Source organism: Nanorana parkeri, unplaced genomic scaffold (assembly GCF_000935625.1).
Source record: "Nanorana parkeri isolate BGI_ZX_2015 unplaced genomic scaffold, ASM93562v1 scaffold1050, whole genome shotgun sequence".
NCBI classification, from domain to species: domain Eukaryota; kingdom Metazoa; phylum Chordata; class Amphibia; order Anura; family Dicroglossidae; genus Nanorana; species Nanorana parkeri.
In genome coordinates, this window is record NW_017307318.1 from 453,560 (window position 1) to 472,199 (window position 18,640).

Genomic DNA, 18,640 nt, shown 5'->3' on the forward strand with positions numbered 1-18,640 from the left:
GTGTGGTGACCCTTTCAAAGCTGTCACTGGTAACCATTGTCACCAGGACAAATAGAGAGGGTGGATCTACCCAGCGGACAGTAATAAAAGATTCCAGCCCTTCCCTATTCTATCCAAAATGGAAAACAATATTTTTGTTTTAGATAACCTTTAAAAACATGTTTCTAATATATACATATAGCACATTAGAGCCCTCTTAAAATTGAAAGCATTCATTTATTCAAAGTTTAATTTTATCTCATATCCCAAAAATAAAATAATTATTCTTCATAGTGGTGGAGCCATACAAAACATTAATTCCCCCCCCCCCACCCCCCCAAAGGCCATGATCAGAACCAATTGTGTATAGTACTGATAAACCCAAATATGGAGTCATTCTTTTAAAACTACATACAGCTGTTTCATGGTTTTGGCCATCATCAGTGCAATGTATTAAAACCACGGTTTCTGTTGAATTATTATTATTACTGTTGTTTTTTTATACTTATCTTATTGCTTGTTATACATAATTGTACTACAAGCTTGCTAAGTTTCAGGACTATTCATTCCAAAAATTGTAGCCACAAAATAAAATCAAGGCAACAGATGCTCACAGTACAGACAGTGTCATGTTTTCCCAGAAATACCCTTGTGCTGATGCTTATAGTTTCATTAATGTGATTAAAGGTTTAGTGGAGATAAGAGAATTGGCTGTTCTGTGCCCTGCATTTAATTCTTCATTCTCAGAAGCAGTGGACAGAAGAAATTTAGCTGCTCTGAAACAACATGCCTAACTGCTATCCAGCCCTGATCTTTCTGCTACTCTTTCATAATGCCTGTTCTAACCCTGTCTTTCAACCATCCTTGGTGCTGGACATGGCCAAAGTACTGTTGGACAATTACTGCTATCCTGAGAACCTGGTGGGAATGCAAGAGACCATAGAACAGGCAATAAAAAGTGGGGAGGTTCTGCATGTTTCTGATCCTTTAACCTTAGCTAGTGTTTTCACAGCTGGGGTACAAAGTTCACTCAATGACCCACGACTGATTGTATCTTATGAGCCATCTCCTACTGTGAAGCAAGAGACAGAAACCATCCCAACTCCTGAGCAGCTGCAGTTCCTTGTGGATCATTCCATTAAGTATGAAGTTCTGCCTGAAAACATTGGCTACCTTCGAATTGACTATGTAATTGGTCAAGATGTTGTTCAACAAATTGGTCCCTTTCTTGTGAAGAACATTTGGGGAAAACTTATGCCAAGTTCTGCTCTGGTTTTGGATCTAAGGCACAGTACTCAAGGTAAGGTCTCTGGCATTCCCTTTGTTGTGTCTTACTTGACTGAAGCTCAACCTGTAGTCCATATTGACACCATTTACAACCGCCCTACCAACACCACAACAGAGTTATGGACACTTCCAGCATTGATAGGTAAGAGATACAGCAAAAGCAAAGATGTGATAGTGTTAACAAGCAGGTATACCAAAGGCATTGCTGAGGATGCTGCTTACATTCTTAAACATATGAACAGGGCAATTATTGTTGGAGAAAGAACAGCAGGCGGGTCTTTGGACATAGAGAAAATTAAAATTGGACAATCAGATTTCTACATCACTGTTCCTGTATCCCGATCAATAAGTCCACTAACTGGGCAGAGTTGGGAAGTAGCTGGTGTTTTTCCCTGTGTAGTTGTGAATGCAGAGGATGCACTTAATAAAGCTTTGGACATTTTGTCTGTTCGTTCCAAAATTCCAAGTATACTACAACAGCTCAATGAAATCTTGGGAAACCTTTATGCTTTCCTTGACCGCATCCCAACTTTGTTAAAGCATCTTTCAAACATGGACTATGCCTCAGTCATTTCTGAAGAAGATCTTGCAGCAAAATTAAATTATGAGCTTCAATCTGTGACAGAGGACCCCAGACTGATTGTAAGGTGCAAATATTTTACCCCAGTGCTGCCAGAAACATTTCCATCTCAGCAGGAGTTACCAGATGATGAAAATATTCTTCAAGCTTTAGTCAACAGTGTTTTCAAGGTTAATATCCTCCCTGGGAACATAGGGTACTTGCGATTTGATGAGTTTGCTGATATCACTGTTCTCGGTAAATTAGGACCTCACATTGTTAACAAAGTTTGGGATCCAATCACAAGCACAGAAAACCTCATTATAGACTTGCGTTATAATACTGGTGGTCCCTCCACTGCCATTCCCTTACTTCTGTCTTACTTTCATGAGCCAGAGTCTAGGATTCATCTCTTCACCATGTATGACCGACTATCAAACACTACAAAGGAGTTCTATAGCCTTCCCGATCTTCATGGGAAACGATATGGTTCTAAAAGAGAGGTGTATGTACTGACCAGCCACAGAACTGCTACAGCAGCAGAAGAATTTGCCTATCTTATGCAGTCTTTGAGCAGAGCCACAATCATTGGTGAAATCACATCAGGGACCCTAATGCACTCACGGTCATCAAATCTTGATTCCACTCAATTGACTGTAACAGTGCCTGTGATCAACTTTATAGACAATAATGGTGATTGCTGGCTTGGAGGAGGAGTAGTGCCAGATGCTATTGTTCTAGCAGAAGAAGCCTTGGAAAAAGCTAAGGAAATCATTATTTTTCACCCAAAAGTCTCTGCATTGGTAAAGGGCACTGGAGTGCTCTTAGAGGTCCATTATGCCATTCCAGAGTTGGCTAACAAAGTGAGTAATGCCCTTAAGAGTAAGTGGTCTGAGGGTGGATACCGATCTGTAGTTGATCTAGAATCTTTGGCTTCTCAACTTACTTCAGACATTCAGGAAATCTCAGGAGACCATCGCCTTCATGTATTTTACAGTGACATAGAACCAGAAGTCTTGGAAGACAAGCCTCCAAAAATCCCTTCACCAGAAGAACTTAGCTACATTATTGATGCTTTATTTAAGATTGAAGTTCTGCCAGGAAATGTAGGATATCTGAGATTTGACATGATGGCCGATACAGAAATAATTAAAGCTATTGGGCCCCAATTGGTTAGTCTTGTCTGGAATAAGTTGGTTGACACAAGTACCTTAATCATTGACATGAGATACAACACTGGTGGTTATTCTACTGCCATCCCCATTTTTTGTTCATATTTTTTTGATCCTGAGCCACTACAACACCTTTACACAGTGTATGATCGTAGCACCTCAACTGGTACTGAAATATGGACACTTCCAGTAGTAGCTGGCCAAAGATATGGGTCTTCCAAAGACATTTATGTACTCACAAGTCACATGACTGGTTCAGCAGCTGAAGCCTTCACAAGATCAATGAAGGATCTTAATCGAGCTACTATTATTGGTGAGCCAACTAGCGGGGTGTCTTTGTCTGTTGGTATATACAAAGTTGGGGAAAGTCAGCTTTATGCCTCAATTCCTAATCAAGTGGTGATTAGCTCCGTGACTGGCAAAGTGTGGAGCGTATCAGGGGTTGAACCTCATGTAATCATTCAAGCCAATGAGGCCATGAACGTTGCTCAACGCATAATTAACCTGCGCGCTAAAATTCCTTCCATTATCCAGACTGCTGGAAAACTAGTAGCTGATAACTATGCCTTTGAAGAAAGCGGAGCAGAAGTGGCTTCAAAACTTCTTTCCATGGTGGACAAAAGGGACTACAGAACAATTAAGTCTGAAATGGAACTAGCTGAAAAAATAAACTACGATCTTCAGACTCTGTCAGCAGATGTTCATCTCAAAGCTGTCTACATACCGGAAAACTCAAAGGATCGCATACCAGGGGTTGTGCCAATGCAGGTAATACACATACTAATGTATTATTGCTTATGGCGTAGGTCTCACTTTTGCTAAAAGGCAGCAAAGTAGGTGTTTCTGCAGAGAAGAAATATATAGAATGATTAATTTTAAACTTATTATATTTAACAGCTTAGTCCAAAATAAATTATGACATTTGTTTTATTTTTTTTCCATCCTTTAACATTGCTTGATTTGAATATTTAATCTAAACAAACGACACATGTCTATTTTCCTCACCAATAACTCAATCAGTCTAGCAAACACAGGGTCAAGGGACATTTCCAGATTTGACAGTCATTGGGCTTGTGTTAATAGGCAAATGCAGTTAGCTTTAAGGTGCATTCATTTTTCATTTGAGATCAGTTTGAGATGCTTCTATTATTCAGAGCTCATTCTTTTATGCATAAACCTGCTTCATGGTACTTTTTCATCCCCATTAACTTGTATTGGGAAAGATGCAGGTCTGATACAAATAAATTAATTGCCCCTGGCCCTGAAAAGGGTGTTTTTAACATAAGTGTTTCATAGTTTTAAATCTGCCATTTAGCCTGACATTTGACAGACAGGCGCACACAAAGTCTTAGGAATTGGTAAATAATATTTATATTATATTTATATCCCTGATCTGAAAAAAGGTAGGAAATATAGGTCCCGCAGTTGTTGTTTTTTTGTTATGGCTTAGGTAATTTTGAAAGTGGTGCTTAAATACAACTATACCTTCCAGACAACAAAAAAACTAAGCTCAACTGAAAGTGAAAATCTTTTTATTACTGTAATGTAACTTCATTTTTTACGGTAAGCAGGTACTACTTAGGCCTTGTTCACACCAAGCGCAGAGCAGAGCAGTTGCAGACCGGATCAAAACTGCGTCCAATGGTATTTCTTGCTCCAGTTCACATCGCAGCGTGCAGTTGCAGAGCAGATCCAGAGCAGGTGAAAAAACTGCAGCAGGCCCTATTTTACCTGCTCTGGGTCTGCTCTGGAATGCATCAAAAACACATGCAAATGCCTGGAACGCACTGAAAGCCCATTTTAAACTTTTTAAAAAATAAAATAATTTTTTTTACCAAAAAGTGCCCGGAACGCATAAAAAACGCGTCAAAAACGCGCCTAAAAGACTAGGGTGCGTGTGCAGAAACCTGACCGGATCTGCTTTGCATTTGGTATGAACAAGGCCTTAGTTGTTACTTAAGCCCATATCAACTTCCAAAAAAGTTGGCATGTTACTGTAATGTGCAGGATGTGTTTCAGACCACTGGTGATCCAGACCATGTGGCAAGCAGTGGTCTGCAGTGCTCTCCAGCTTGCTGGCAGCGCAGGGCATTTTAACAATAGCTACAGAACAATAGTATGTTATAGTAAAAAAATTTTAAAAAAAGACACCCACATGTATTGCTGTTTATGCAGCCTGACTACATTACAGTAATACAAACAATGAAGGTTTAGATGGGCTTCAAATTAACTTGTGTTGAGATACTATGTAAGTTGCTATTACTGACTACTGAAAATAATAATTATTTTGCTGTTATTCTGATTGTGTGGCTTTAATTATTTCTGAGGCTCTGACCTATACCTATTGTTCAGGTCAGAAATTCTGACTTCACTGGCTGTGCATCCATTTCAAGTATTAAAATCAGAGACCACTAGCAATGTTTGCCTCCAAAACAAGGGTTTTGGAGGCAAACCTGTATCGTATTCTGTATCTTCATTGCAGCATAATGGTTGCTCCAAAATGACAGGTTCCCTTTCTCCATGTGCTAAAAGACAAATTCTGAGTGTTTCTATAACAAATTATTACTATTTTTGATTGAATCAATGATCATTATTGTTCTCTCTTATTTTAGCGCAGGCTATTATATTGTCTGTGGCATATAACCGAAATAATAAAATGAAATGGGGAGCTTCGTTATTACTATAGAGAGGAACTGCAACTATATGAAATTCTGTATTCAGTAGATTACAGCAGAGAATTAAAGAGTGACTATAACACTTCTGTTCAAAATGTAAAGTGGATGTATAGCCATTTTTTTATTTATTTTAAATAGCGTAGAGAAAGGTTGAAAGCTGTTCCAGTTTCTTTTTAACAATTGTGTCCTGGTTGGAGCTTTTCTTTCACTTCCTGTCCTGCCGACAAAACAGGAAGTGAGAGAAAATCTCTAAAAAGCGAGGACATTTCCCTTATTGGACAGTTGTCACCAGAACAGGTGTCTCTATTGGATAGTTTGCCCTCAACTCCTGCTCTGGTGACATGTGTAAAATGATGGATTTTCCATCACTTTCTGTCTTGTTGATAGTGGTTTTAAGGATAGATGGAGTGTGATGGAACATGGACAATAAAAAAGGGGTTCTAATTGTTCTCCACTTTACCCAAAACTAAAAACAAAAGTCTTGACTATATTTACACCTTTTTCTGCAAGAATCGAAAAACTGAATTGTGAAAAATATATTTGGAAAACAATGTATTTACAGCTGTTGTTGTTGTCCTGATATTGTACAAGTGCCTTAGTAAAAGGGTCTTTTGAACCCCTTAACAGTTCCCTTCTGTGTTCCCTTATGAACATAATTTACTCAATAAGGAAATGCAATACAACTAAGCTATTTTAACTGCCAAAGGATTTATATTTATGTCCATCCATTTCTTCGATTTATACAGCTCTGCCACAGCACGGATTTGATATTTGACATGTAATACTGCAAAAATGTGTTTAGTTTCGGATTGATCCAGATTTTTATTTCTTTAGTTTTTAACATTACAGATTCGAAATTCGATTCGGTTCGTTATTCAGATTTCGTATCTGTCCGAATTTTCGTTTTGGAATGATCCACAACAGGAAGTCACGGAACCGTGCCTGTCATACAACCCCCAACAGCCCAAAAAAATGGATAGATGCGAATGTTTGTTAAACGAACATTCGGATTCGTTTAAATTCAGACATTCGGATGCATCGAATTTCCATTTTCAACACGTCTGAATGCAATGAAATTAGTACGAATATCTATATAGAACGAAACTAAATTTACATGTCTGTTAAATATCTTGTCCCTCTCCTAGCCTGTGACTGGATATGGAAATCGCACGCAGTTCCTTGGCTTATATAAACAATGGGAGGGTATCGAGCAACAGTCATGCAATAAACAAGGGAGAGGCAGGAGAGCTCTTATGGTGTAGTACAATTTGATTAGAAAGGTACCAGTATAAAAACAAGTTCACTAACCTACATTGGGTGAGATTGTTGATTACAATAGAGGGATGATGTACACAACCTTTCTCTTCACTTGAGAGAGCAAGTCTCCACGAAGAATCTTAGGTGGTCGCTCTCAATGCTACGGTATGCCCAATCATTGGCCCTATGGGAATTTAACATAAAGGAAAGTAATAGGTAGATTCTAGTTAATCCTTTAAAAAATGTTTCTCTTTTTTTCAGATCCCCTCTCCTGATATGTTTGAAGACCTTATCAAGTTTTCCTTCCACACGGATGTGTTTGAAAAGAATATTGGTTACATGCGTTTTGATATGTTTGCTGAATGTGATATTCTGAACCAAGTATCACATCTTTTGGTGGAACATGTATGGAAAAAAGTTGTTAGCACCGATGCCTTAATTATCGACATGCGGTGAGCAGATACACAGTTGCAGGGGTTGAAAAAGGGCACATTTGAGTTAATCCATAAATGAATCCCTTGATGAGCCAAGGACAGGCAAATAACCAATTCCTGTGTGAATCCTGGTTAAAAAATGTATAATTAGGGGTGAGACTGACATCTCACTTTTGTTTTCAAGGGTGATAGGAGATCTAAGTAATTTCCAGGTCTCGGGGAACCCCTACTAATTACTATATCTACAGCTCGCGATACAATAGGTTGAGATATAAAAATGAATAACAGAATAAGGGATATACTGTATTTTTGCATTTGACACCTAGGGCTGTAAATAAAACAATAATAATAATTATTATAGTTTTCTCTCACATTGGTGGTCAGTCAAGAAATGCCTGCTTACATTAATGGTTGGTGGAAAAGTACTCCCTACATTGGTGGTCAGTGAAATCTTCCATATATTCATGGCCAGTGGAGAAAGGCTTCTTAGGGCTAGTTCACACCAGCCACAGTGCGTTCCGGTCCGATTCTGGCCAGAACGCACTGGATCGCATTGCGGCCAGCCCACGTTTTGTAGGGCGGGTGGGGGCCTGGCGGTGCATTAAACTCAATAGCACCACAGCCACGCCTCCGGACGCAATGCGATCAGCCGCACAGAAACGCATGGCACATCAATGCCTGCGTTTCTGTCCGGTCACAAAAAATAGTGCTTGCAGCAGTTTGATCGGACCGAAAGCATAATGTGCCCCGCCATCCCGTGCGGCTGATCGCATTGCAGCTGGAGGGTGTGGCTACGGTGCCATTCACTTCTATAGCCTGCCACGCACCCTCCTGCTCCACAAGAAAGTCGGGCCAGAACACACTGCATCTGGTGTGAACGAGGCCTTACCGTGGTGGTTATTGGAAAGAATGCTCCCTATAGCTAAAAGATCATTGGTTTCAGTGGTTACCTAACTGAGAGTCAGAAATTGCTCATTGCTCAACCTCTGAATAAACATGAATAAATCTCTGGTTGGGAAAAGCTGGTGGTAGAGTAATATGCATTACAAACTATTGTCAATAAACGTTTTCTTATTCATAGATTTAACATTGGAGGTCCCACAAACTCCATTCCAGCACTTTGCTCTTACTTCTTTGATGAAGGGACCCCTGTTCTCCTTGATAAAGTCTACAGCCGAACTGCCAATGCCATTACAGATGTGTGGACCTTGCCTCTGCTTGCAGGTAGGATGCAGAAGTTTAACCCCTGAAGTGTATGTAAAGTCAAAACTTTTCCTTTTCATTTTGAAAAGAATGAGGAAGGGTTAGAATCTCTGTCAAGTTTTTATTGCTAGGTGTGCAAGGAGGAATGAGGCAAAGGCAGAACGTATGAAGTCCATTTTATTCAAAGTTTGTATCATAAAAAGCCAATGTGTTTTTGGGGGTTCAAACAATCCCCCTTCATCAGGGCCTTGTATTGAATGAAGGTTGCACTGAACTAATACAATTAGTGGAGGGGTTCTGAGGGGTATTTAGCATGATAGCCCCAGGTGCCAGTTAAGCAACAAGTTATTGCTGTATGTGCCCCTGCTGGGTGGTTTTGTCCTCACTATTGGGCCTGCCAACCATTGTCCCTGTATCATAAAGTGATACAGAAAATTATAGAGAATCCAGCATTCTTGAGCTGTCATATGTACAGGAAGTGAGGAGAAATCTTCCAAGAAGAAAACCTGTTTTGTTGACAACTGTGTAAGAGGGGACATCCTCTTGCTTTGAAGAGATCTCTTTCTACTTCCTGCCATGTCACAGGAAGTGACGGGATATAAGGGGCCTTGCCTAATCCCTACAGACTTAAAAAAAAGCTTTGGCTTTACATAGGTCTGAGGCAAAATAGATATAGGGTCCATCTAATATCCATTTGCATTGACTTGGCTAAGTGTCAACAAAGCACTTGCATGCATTATACCATTGACCAATTGGTTTGAAATCAGCAGCATGTCATCAGTGTGCCACAGTGACGTGCGGTACCTCTGGTTGTGGGTGAGACATTCCCCAGCCTCGCCACTAGCAAAGGCATCAGGATCGATGGCCTCAGTGGGTTTTTTTTTCTTTTGTAGATTGGGCACCTTGGACCAATGGCGCTTTGGTCCAAGCCATCCACAGAGCTCACGCCTCTAACAAAGAGTAGAGGCTGCGACAGCTCTTGCCTCAATAGTTAGGTTACACAAGCAGTGGGGAAGCCCGCTGCTGTGTAACCTAACTACCTGTCAAAAGCCGGATGCAGCGATGCCTGTAATTAACAGGCAGCGCTCCATCCATAGTTACATAGTTACATAGTATTTGAGGTTGAATAAAGACATTAGTCCATCAAGTCCAACCTAGTTGACATCCATGACTGGTTACACAGCGGAGAGGCTTTCCCTGCTGTGTAACCTGATAGAAGCCAAACTGAATGGAGAAAAAGCTGTCAGCTTCAGACCTGAAGCTGACAGCTTTTTCCCTCCATAATACTAGGTGAGGCTCTGCCTCACCAGCCTCCCCTGACCGCACGTCTTTGGTGTGCCATGTCTAACAAGGTCTGGTTCACACCTGGGCGTTTTACAGCGCGTTCCAACACGCTGTAAAACGCTCAACATGTGAAAACCAATGATTGCCTATGGGCATGGTTCCCACCTGGGCGTTTTACAGCGCGTAGGAACGCGCTGCAAAACACCCTACGCCCAAAAAAGTACAGGAGCTTCTTTGGGATGCAATAAAGCAGCAAATGGAACATGTTAAAGAAACCATGCAAGTTTATTCTTCGTGCAGACATCTCTAATGTAACCTTTACACTTGAAAAGAATAGAGACAATCTGGAAAAGTTTATCTTTAAATGGGCACTATAACCTTTTTTTAAAGTGCATATAAGGGCAAACCTATTTTTTTTAAAGTTTTGGATAGAGTGGGGAACGGTTAAAACTACTGCCATGTTTTTTTTTGGGGGGGGGTTTGTATTCCTTTAGGGAGATTCCCATTCACTTCCAGTCCCAAAGACACAGCAGGAAGTAAGAGGAGATCTTTTGAAAGCAACGGGGTATATTTCCTTTGAGCTGTTTGGATTGGAAGATCTCCCCTTCCCTTCTGTTTCTGTGACAGATTTTAGATTAGCCACCACTTTCTGTACTGGAGACAATGGACACCAGGGTGAATATCGCCAGCGGGAACACAGGAACAAAACCTAACAGGGGGTCTAACCATTCCACCCTCTTTCCAAAACTATATTACATAATTATAATTTTACAGAGGAAATGTTGTATATCAGGATAGGTGACCTCGGCACTCCAGCTGTGGTGAAACTGCAAATCCTACCATGCCCCTGCCTCTGGGGGTCATGCTTGTGGCTGTCAAACTCTTGCAATGCCTCACAAGACTTGTAGTTCTGCACCGGCTGGAGTGCCAAGGTTGCCTACCCATGCTGTATATGCTTTCTTTTTTTAAAAATAGAAATAGAACTAGAATAAAATGAAGAATCAAACACATGATGAGACATTACAAAAGATTGCAGTACAATATATTGGCTAGGCTGTGAGATGGGTATATTATAGGGCTGCAGCACGTTCTGATACCATGACCTAAATCCCAATCAGATAACGTTATCAGAACTTGCTGGAGCCCTATCATACCTCAGCTCAGTGTCAAGCCAATTTATTGTAAAGCAGATGCAGCCAATAAAATGGGTGTGGCTTCATGTAATGTTGCACCTATGGTTTAATATTATAGCACCTCCTTTCTAGGGTGGATGCTACGGTCCCCCAAGTGGCTCGCTGGGCTGACATCTGAACACTTAGGGGGAAATATTTGACTTTGTGGGGTGGAAATATTCAGGTCACTTTGGGATGCTCAAAGAGATTTGTTTTAGGTAAGTAGATTCTGGCGTTAGGGCTCAGGATAGCCAAGAAGACCAAAAAGCAGACTCCATATGTCTACTTACATTCAAATCAGATAAAGGACCTTTAAGCCAGACCAGCATTCTGTACTATTCAAACTGTAGAGTAGGTCCTGTTCAGCACATGTACCCCTTGGATGAGCCAGCGCTTACCTGACACCTTTCAGCAGACAAAATTTCAACCGTGTTCTCCCTATCTGGTGAGTGAATATTTACCACCGAGGTTGAAGCTAGTGAAGCTTTTAAAGCATTTATATTGCACTTTATACACTTTATTGTAGAGTGGGATTATATGTATTCAGGGCCGGATTTCCCACAAGGCCAGCAAAGCCCAGCCTTAGGGCAGCAGGGAGTAGAGGGGCAGCACAGCCGCCGGGCGAGTAGTAGAACCCGGCTTTGGGGCAGTAAAGAGAGTAAATCTGGCCCTGTATGTATTGTTCCCTACGAATTTGGACTTTTCTTTTGAGTTGTATGGAATGATGACTGCTGTGTAATATTAAATTATAGTATTTGCAGTGCACCATTTTGCACATTTTTTAGTGCTATATATATATATTTATTTGCTAATATTGTTATGTTGAATATCTGTACAGCTGCTTGCTCACAGACGTGTTTAGGAGAGTAAGCTGTTGTTTTAATTATTATAACAGAAAAACCTATTTTTAAAAGTACACTCACTAATATAAATATACAGCACCAAAGGAAGTGACCAAAGGACATAGGCTATAACCCTGGGTTACGTGGTTTTTGCATGGCACTACTTCCACTAGATGGCGCTGAAAAGCATGCTTTTGTGGTGGTGACTTGCGAATGGCATCCAGGTATAAATCAGCCACACAGAATGGAGATCTAATTAATGGTGTCATTTTGATGTACTTATGCTTGTCCATTATCAACCAAGCAGAAGACACTATTATGAATCTGAGAAATACTTACAAGCATCTTACCATTCAAGGAATTATGTTTACATAACCTTAAACCACACTAAAAAGCATTTTTTCAGTTTGTTTGTTTTTTAAACCCATGGTGCACACATCAAAGACAAACTTCCCCTGTGAACAGAAAAAGTGAATTGTGAAATCCCAACTCACTAAAAAAAAAAGTGCACAAGAGAGCTTTTGGTCCTCCTCTTGTGCACTTTGGTCCCTGAACCTCCTGGGTTGCGAGGATTTAGACAGGGGCAAGGTAACCCTACTCCACCAAGGCCGATTCCAGACAGACCCCGATCTGTAGGGACCTGCTGAATCTGGTCCACCAAGGACTTGGTGAGGGCTCTCCTGAAGAGAGTATCCTGAGTGGGGAGAAGTCGCAGAACCTCTCCCCCAATACCTTCCATCTTCTGTGGGGTCAAAATGTGCAGTCGCGCATTAAAACTAAATAGATGAATAAGCGCCAGTGCTAGACAAGGCAGGCCTTCCGGCCATGATAAAAACAAATTGCTCCAGGCTAGCTACAAGGCTTGCCCAAAAAGTGTAGCCACAGTGCTGTGACCTAGTGCCAGTGAAACAAGTGAGCTCCCAAACCCATAGTGATTTTCTGGCAGCCCAGGAATGCCAGCCCCAGGGGGCACAGCATCACGGGCCACTGTGCTCCCAGCCCATAACCAGACCAGGTAGATCCACTCCTATCAGGAGGAACTGGGACCAAGGGAAGTACTCCTAACCCCCACTCTTATGTGAGGTGACACTAAATTCAGTTTCCTTAACCCCAGCCAGGGCTGAATATTGATAAGGCTGAGAAGTGACAATAAAAAGCAAACAGTTGATCTAATCATGCACTGACTAGTGAACAGTTGCACTAATATGTCTCACTCTGTTTCTTGTGCAGGTGCTTCATTTGGCTCCAAGAAACCTCTTGTGATTTTAACCAGCTCAATGACAGAGGGTGCTGCAGAGGAATTTGTGTACATCATGAAGAGAGTAGGACGGGCATATGTCATTGGAGAAAAGACAAGTGGAGGATGTCATCCTCCTCAAACCTACCATGTGGATGATACCCACCTGTACCTCACCATCCCTACATCTCGATCAGCCACTGAAGACCCAGGTGCAGCCTGGGAAGGCAAAGGGTTACTGCCTGATTTACATGTTCCATCTGAAACAGCTCTGCTAAAAGCCAAGGAGGTCCTAGGTGCACAAATACAAGGGAAAAGATAAGATGAGTAGTTCTAACACAATCCCGCTTATTCAGTAATGCAAAGCAAAGTCCAGTAACCTAGTGTAACTCTTGAATTAGTTGCTATGAGTTATTGCACTACTATATGTACATTAATATTGTTTGTTGCACTGCTTTATATATGCCTATATATGTCCAAAGTTTCTGTTTCACCAAAACAAAAAAGCATATCCAAAATATATATTTGCTAGTACATCTCTTATGCACTACTTGTACCATTGACAACAGTATCTGCCCAAAATGAAATATGAGTTTTATGTGGACTGGCCCTTTAAACTTCCACAAAAAAAATGTGGAAAGACAGGAGGTGAGTTTAGAGTGTAAATTCACTCACCACCATTCTATGATCCTGTGATCCAAGGCTTAAAAATCTAGCTTCCATGACTTGCAACTAGTTCCTGCATCTACCCTTTTGGAGTTGTCACTGTCACAGAAATCTTTTGGTAAATAGATATAGAGGCAAGAGAAGGTCACCAGTTCTGGAAGTCACTGAGACAAGGGGGGTGATTTACTAACCTAAACACACGCACGCACCAGGTGCGTGTGATTTTCACACAGCAAAACGTATTTATCAACCACAAGGTCTCTAAAAGCATATTTCCACTAATGCCATATATGGAAAAATCATGCACATGATGCATATATAATGCTGCTTCACAGTTTAGACAAAAATGGTTAGCTCATGCATTTACATTCCTGCATTCATCAACACAAGCAACACAACATAGAGCTAATTTACACAACATCACCTTGCAATTCATGCAAGGCTTTGCACAACACACCTGCTGGGTGTGTACACACTACAAAGGTGTTTAGATTCCACCCATAGATCATGCTGGGAGGGAACACACTACAGAGGTGTATACATGTTCGTGGTGTGTTTATAAGGTTAGTAAATCAACCCCAAGAACTTTCACTAGATTTGAAAACTTTAGTATGGAAGGGAACTAGGGTTGCCACCTTTTCTTCAAGCGAAACCCGAACACTCTAGCGACGCCTAGACATTTTTTTGGAGTCGTGGGTTATTCATATTTAAATAGCGCCACCCATTCATATGTAAATATCACAGTCGAGACTGTACAGTGGGGGACCAGTAGACCCTTTATTGATTTTGGTTGCCCCTGTCTGCCTGACCTATTGTGTCTGGGTTTCTGCTGCCATGAAACCCGGACACAGCATTCAAAACCCAAACTGTCCGGGTGAATACTGGACAGGTGGCAACCCTAAAGGGAACCTACTTTACACCCTACATTCATTGCTCCCCATGCTACCTCCACCCACTTCAAATATTTTGGAGCTATTGTTGAAAAGGAACCAGTTAGGATACAACTATAGCAACTGCTATTCCTGGATTGTTTTTTAGGTCTGTCGCGCGACCGTCGCACGGTTTTTTTACCGCGATTCGCGACCGCGACCGTCGCGCGATTCCGAAGGCTACTTGGCTGAATCCCAATGGAAAACGCCCTACAAAACGGCCAAAAGTAGTACCTGGACCTTTTCAGGCGTGGGCCGTTTTGTAGGGCGTTAGGGACGGGCGGAAATACGGCAAGGTGGGAACGAGACCATTGACTACAATGCAATTTATATTTTTGAGCGTTTTGTAGAGCGTTCGTCGAGCGTAGAACGCACTACAAAACGGTCAGGTGTGAACGAGAGCTGAAGGTAATGATCGGGTGTCAGCTGCTGCATTTGACTGCCGGCACGCTGCATGTAATCTTATGTGATACTATTACATGCAGCAGCCCTCATTCACACAACTAACAGATCTGTGCTGCGTGCACGGCCATACCAGGCCGCTCCCAGGAAGGACAGGTGCTGCGTGTGATTTGTACGCAGCAGCCTGTTCTTCTCTATGGGAGTAAGCGGCCGTACGCTCTACCGAACTGCACGTCCGTGCGGGTGTCCGTATTCGTATGCTGAAAGGATGGATCCTGTCTGCGTCCAAGCAGGGACACCCGCACCGACGTGCAGTTCGGGTGAGCATACGGCCGCTTACTCCCATAGAGAAGAACAGGCTGCTGCGTACAAATCACTTGCAGCACCTGTCCTTCCCAGGAGCGACCCGATATGGCCGTGCACGCAGCATGGCTGTTAGTCGTGTGACTATTGAATATTTAAGCAAACCATGTGTTTCTGAAGCCTTTCTAGATCATTTAGATATGATTAGGACAGTTGACATTTATACCATTAGCATTTGAGCATCTCTGTGATTACAATAGTGTACAGCTGATGATACACGACAGTGCTACAACCCTCCAAGTTCCCTCTTATGAAATGGGGAAGGGGAATTCAAAGTCCAACTCCACATGATAATTATATTTCAGGTTTGTGTGGATGCCGTACAGCTGCTTCCTATTCCTTATTCTGGCCATATAACTGTTACATTTTGCTAAACTAAATGTAATCATTAATTGTGTAGTTCAGTCTGGTTGCTCCTACCTGATTACACATACATTGAATAGACTGTTTTGTTAGACCCTCACTCTATAATGTTTTTGGTAAATTCTTTTAATCGCATATATCAAATCTCAGGACAATCTGACTGGTGTGTGATCAGCTTTATGGAGTCCATTTCTAGGATTACCCCACCAGAACTGCAGCAGCCTTAGAAGTCTAAATATCAGTGTCACCGTTTTCTTATGCATTTTCCATAATGCAGAACAAACACATAATTTAGGGATCTATGTATAACAGATGGCTACATTATGAAATTCTAGATGCTAGACTTTCCAACAGAGCAATAAAGCAAGTGTTTAGCCAACCAGTGCTCCACCAAAAATAATATTTATGTTGGCCTTTAATTTTTAGTCTGTGGCTAGTAGGTCTGCTATTTTGCCCCTTTGACTTTCAATGTAAACTAGATACATGTTTAGGTTTCAAATACATTGATGTAACATGGTAGTGGAGGAAAAATGAACCCAGTGTATTGTTCAAGTTCTGGGGAACTAGCTATTTCAGTACATGATCTATGTCGTGTATGTATTTCTTTGCGTGTGGTGCAAAGGTCTGTTTAGCTAGGCAAGTCCTTCATGCATTATCTGTGTTCCATGTGAGGTTGAGGAGACTGTATGAATGCATACACTTCTGAGGCTTTTTATAGAGAAACATTTTTTTTTTTCAAATAAAATAATGTTTCCAAAAATGTCTGTTTATTTCACTAATTCATATTTAATTCATATTTAAAAGCGCTCACCCCCGAAGGAGCCGCCAAAGTAACACAGGTATTTCTGTCCCCCAAGCCAGATGTACCGCCCAAACAGGATCCACAGCACACCAACAGACCTTAGAGAGTTTTATAATGGCTTTACTGAAATAATTAGTGCATATGCATAAAACAATGTAATAATGTACACAATAATTGGAGATAATAACACTTAGCAATATACAGTGGGTATTGTGACATTCAGTAGCAGTGGCTGTCTATATATTGAAATATGCAATACTAAACTACCTCAGATACTATCCTTGACTTTGAACACAAAAATACTAATGTTTCAGTCACAAATAGTCTCTGACTTTCTATACTACTGGCCAGTAGCAATAGTCTAGGATAGCCATCGTTGGGGCCCATACGGTATTGCAGATGTGAATGGAAAAATACCACAAATGGCCAGAGGCCTCTCGCCACTCCCAGGATCAGTCAGAAGAGATGATGTCAGTCAGCGAAAGACAGGCGTGCCCTTTCTCTTAAGCTGACACTTTTGATGATGCTAAAGTCATCTGGGGTCTCTTGAAGAAGGTCTCTGGTTACCGAAAGGCACTGTGCAGCTTTCCCTGTCGACACCGTCAGGCTCCCCTCGAATTGCTGGGCATTCTGGAATCGAATCACTCACAGTACTGGCTCGGCCGTTCGTCGAGGCCGCGATATACCCGGTTGTAGTAGTGGCACCGGGTCTCGCTGAAGCGATTGTTTAGGTATCTTTAAGCACAGCAGAACCGAATAAAGTCTCTCTGGTTCTCTGGAGGCTGTCTGATCAGCCTGCGCTCTCCTTGACAGTACACACAGAGCCTGTGAGCCCCTCTTCGTCAGCGGCAGCCACACAGCTCTGTCTCTCACATAAAAATCCTCCCAGACAGGCTTTCACAGATCTGTCCTCTTGGCTGGGATCTCCCGGACTGAGCACGCTCAGCTACGCCAACCCAGAACCACCCCTTCAGAAACACAACCTCCTGGGAGTTGCAGTCTGAAAGATCTCACACAGCATCACCAGTCTCCCGCTCTGCACTGCAACTCACTCAAGTCTCTGCCTCACAGAATGTACAAGGTCAGTTAACTGTTTACAAGCAGAATATTGATTATTTCACTAGCAACTTATATATAGGGGCTGCACATATATTAGAAGCTAAACAGAATACCCCTCAAAGGGGATCTGTTATTGAAACTTTACTTAACAGTTGGAGCCAGTAAAGCAAACCTCATTTTTGGAACCTCAATTGTCAAGATTTCTCACTCCCACTATCCAATGAGGTGCAGTTCTACTGATCACTAAGGTGTGATGATGAGAAGGTTGGGGTTGCGTAAGAGCTGTGCTGCACCCGTCAGCAGAGAAGAATGTAGAAGGCTGCTCCTATATGATCTAACAGATGGATAGATTTGCAGCCCATTAAAGCCCTAATTCAAGTTGTCTTAAAAGAATGCAACCCAGCTGTTGCAAACATAAGAAAGTACTCAATTTTTGGTCCAGTGCCCCTGCTTTTATGGGTTAAAAGCCCTGTGGGCCCAGGGCATGATGAACACATCATCATGTCACTATGGAGCACAGTACTTATAACATAACATCAACACTACTCTCTACATCATTGAGGAATTGGGTTTTAAGCAATATATTATACCACAAGATAAAACTACTCAACAAACACCACCCTACCTATTGATTAACAAAAAAGAAAGAAAAAAATAGAATGATTAAATATTAGCCAATTCATCTCCACAAAAATTCATATAACCACTGTTGTGGAGCACCACTATCACCACTAATGTACACACTAGCATTAAACATTTTTTTTAATCAAGCTTTGATTAATTGTAAATGCAAAGAGAAAGACAGAAAGAGCCACAGTGACAAATGCAGTTTGATTAGTTCGTAAACAAACCTCATGTGATCATCATGTTTGTCAGTAGAGAACCTGGTCCAAACCTGAGTTCATCTGAAAGAGGAAGTGCCATGGGCACTTCCAGCTAATCAGTTATGGGCCGT

At 41.6% G+C, this 18,640-nt stretch overlaps 1 protein-coding gene across 1 annotated transcript; it reads left to right on the top strand.

Annotated features, from left to right (window-relative positions):
- The first annotated feature begins 765 nt into the window (after positions 1-765).
- On the top strand, positions 766-13,423 carry RBP3 (retinol binding protein 3). Its single transcript, XM_018567449.1, has 4 exons — positions 766-3,765; positions 7,191-7,381; positions 8,445-8,587; positions 13,095-13,423. Exons 1-4 carry the CDS (start codon positions 766-768, stop codon positions 13,421-13,423), a joined length of 3,663 nt encoding a protein of 1,220 aa, XP_018422951.1.
- The last annotated feature ends 5,217 nt before the right edge of the window (positions 13,424-18,640 follow it).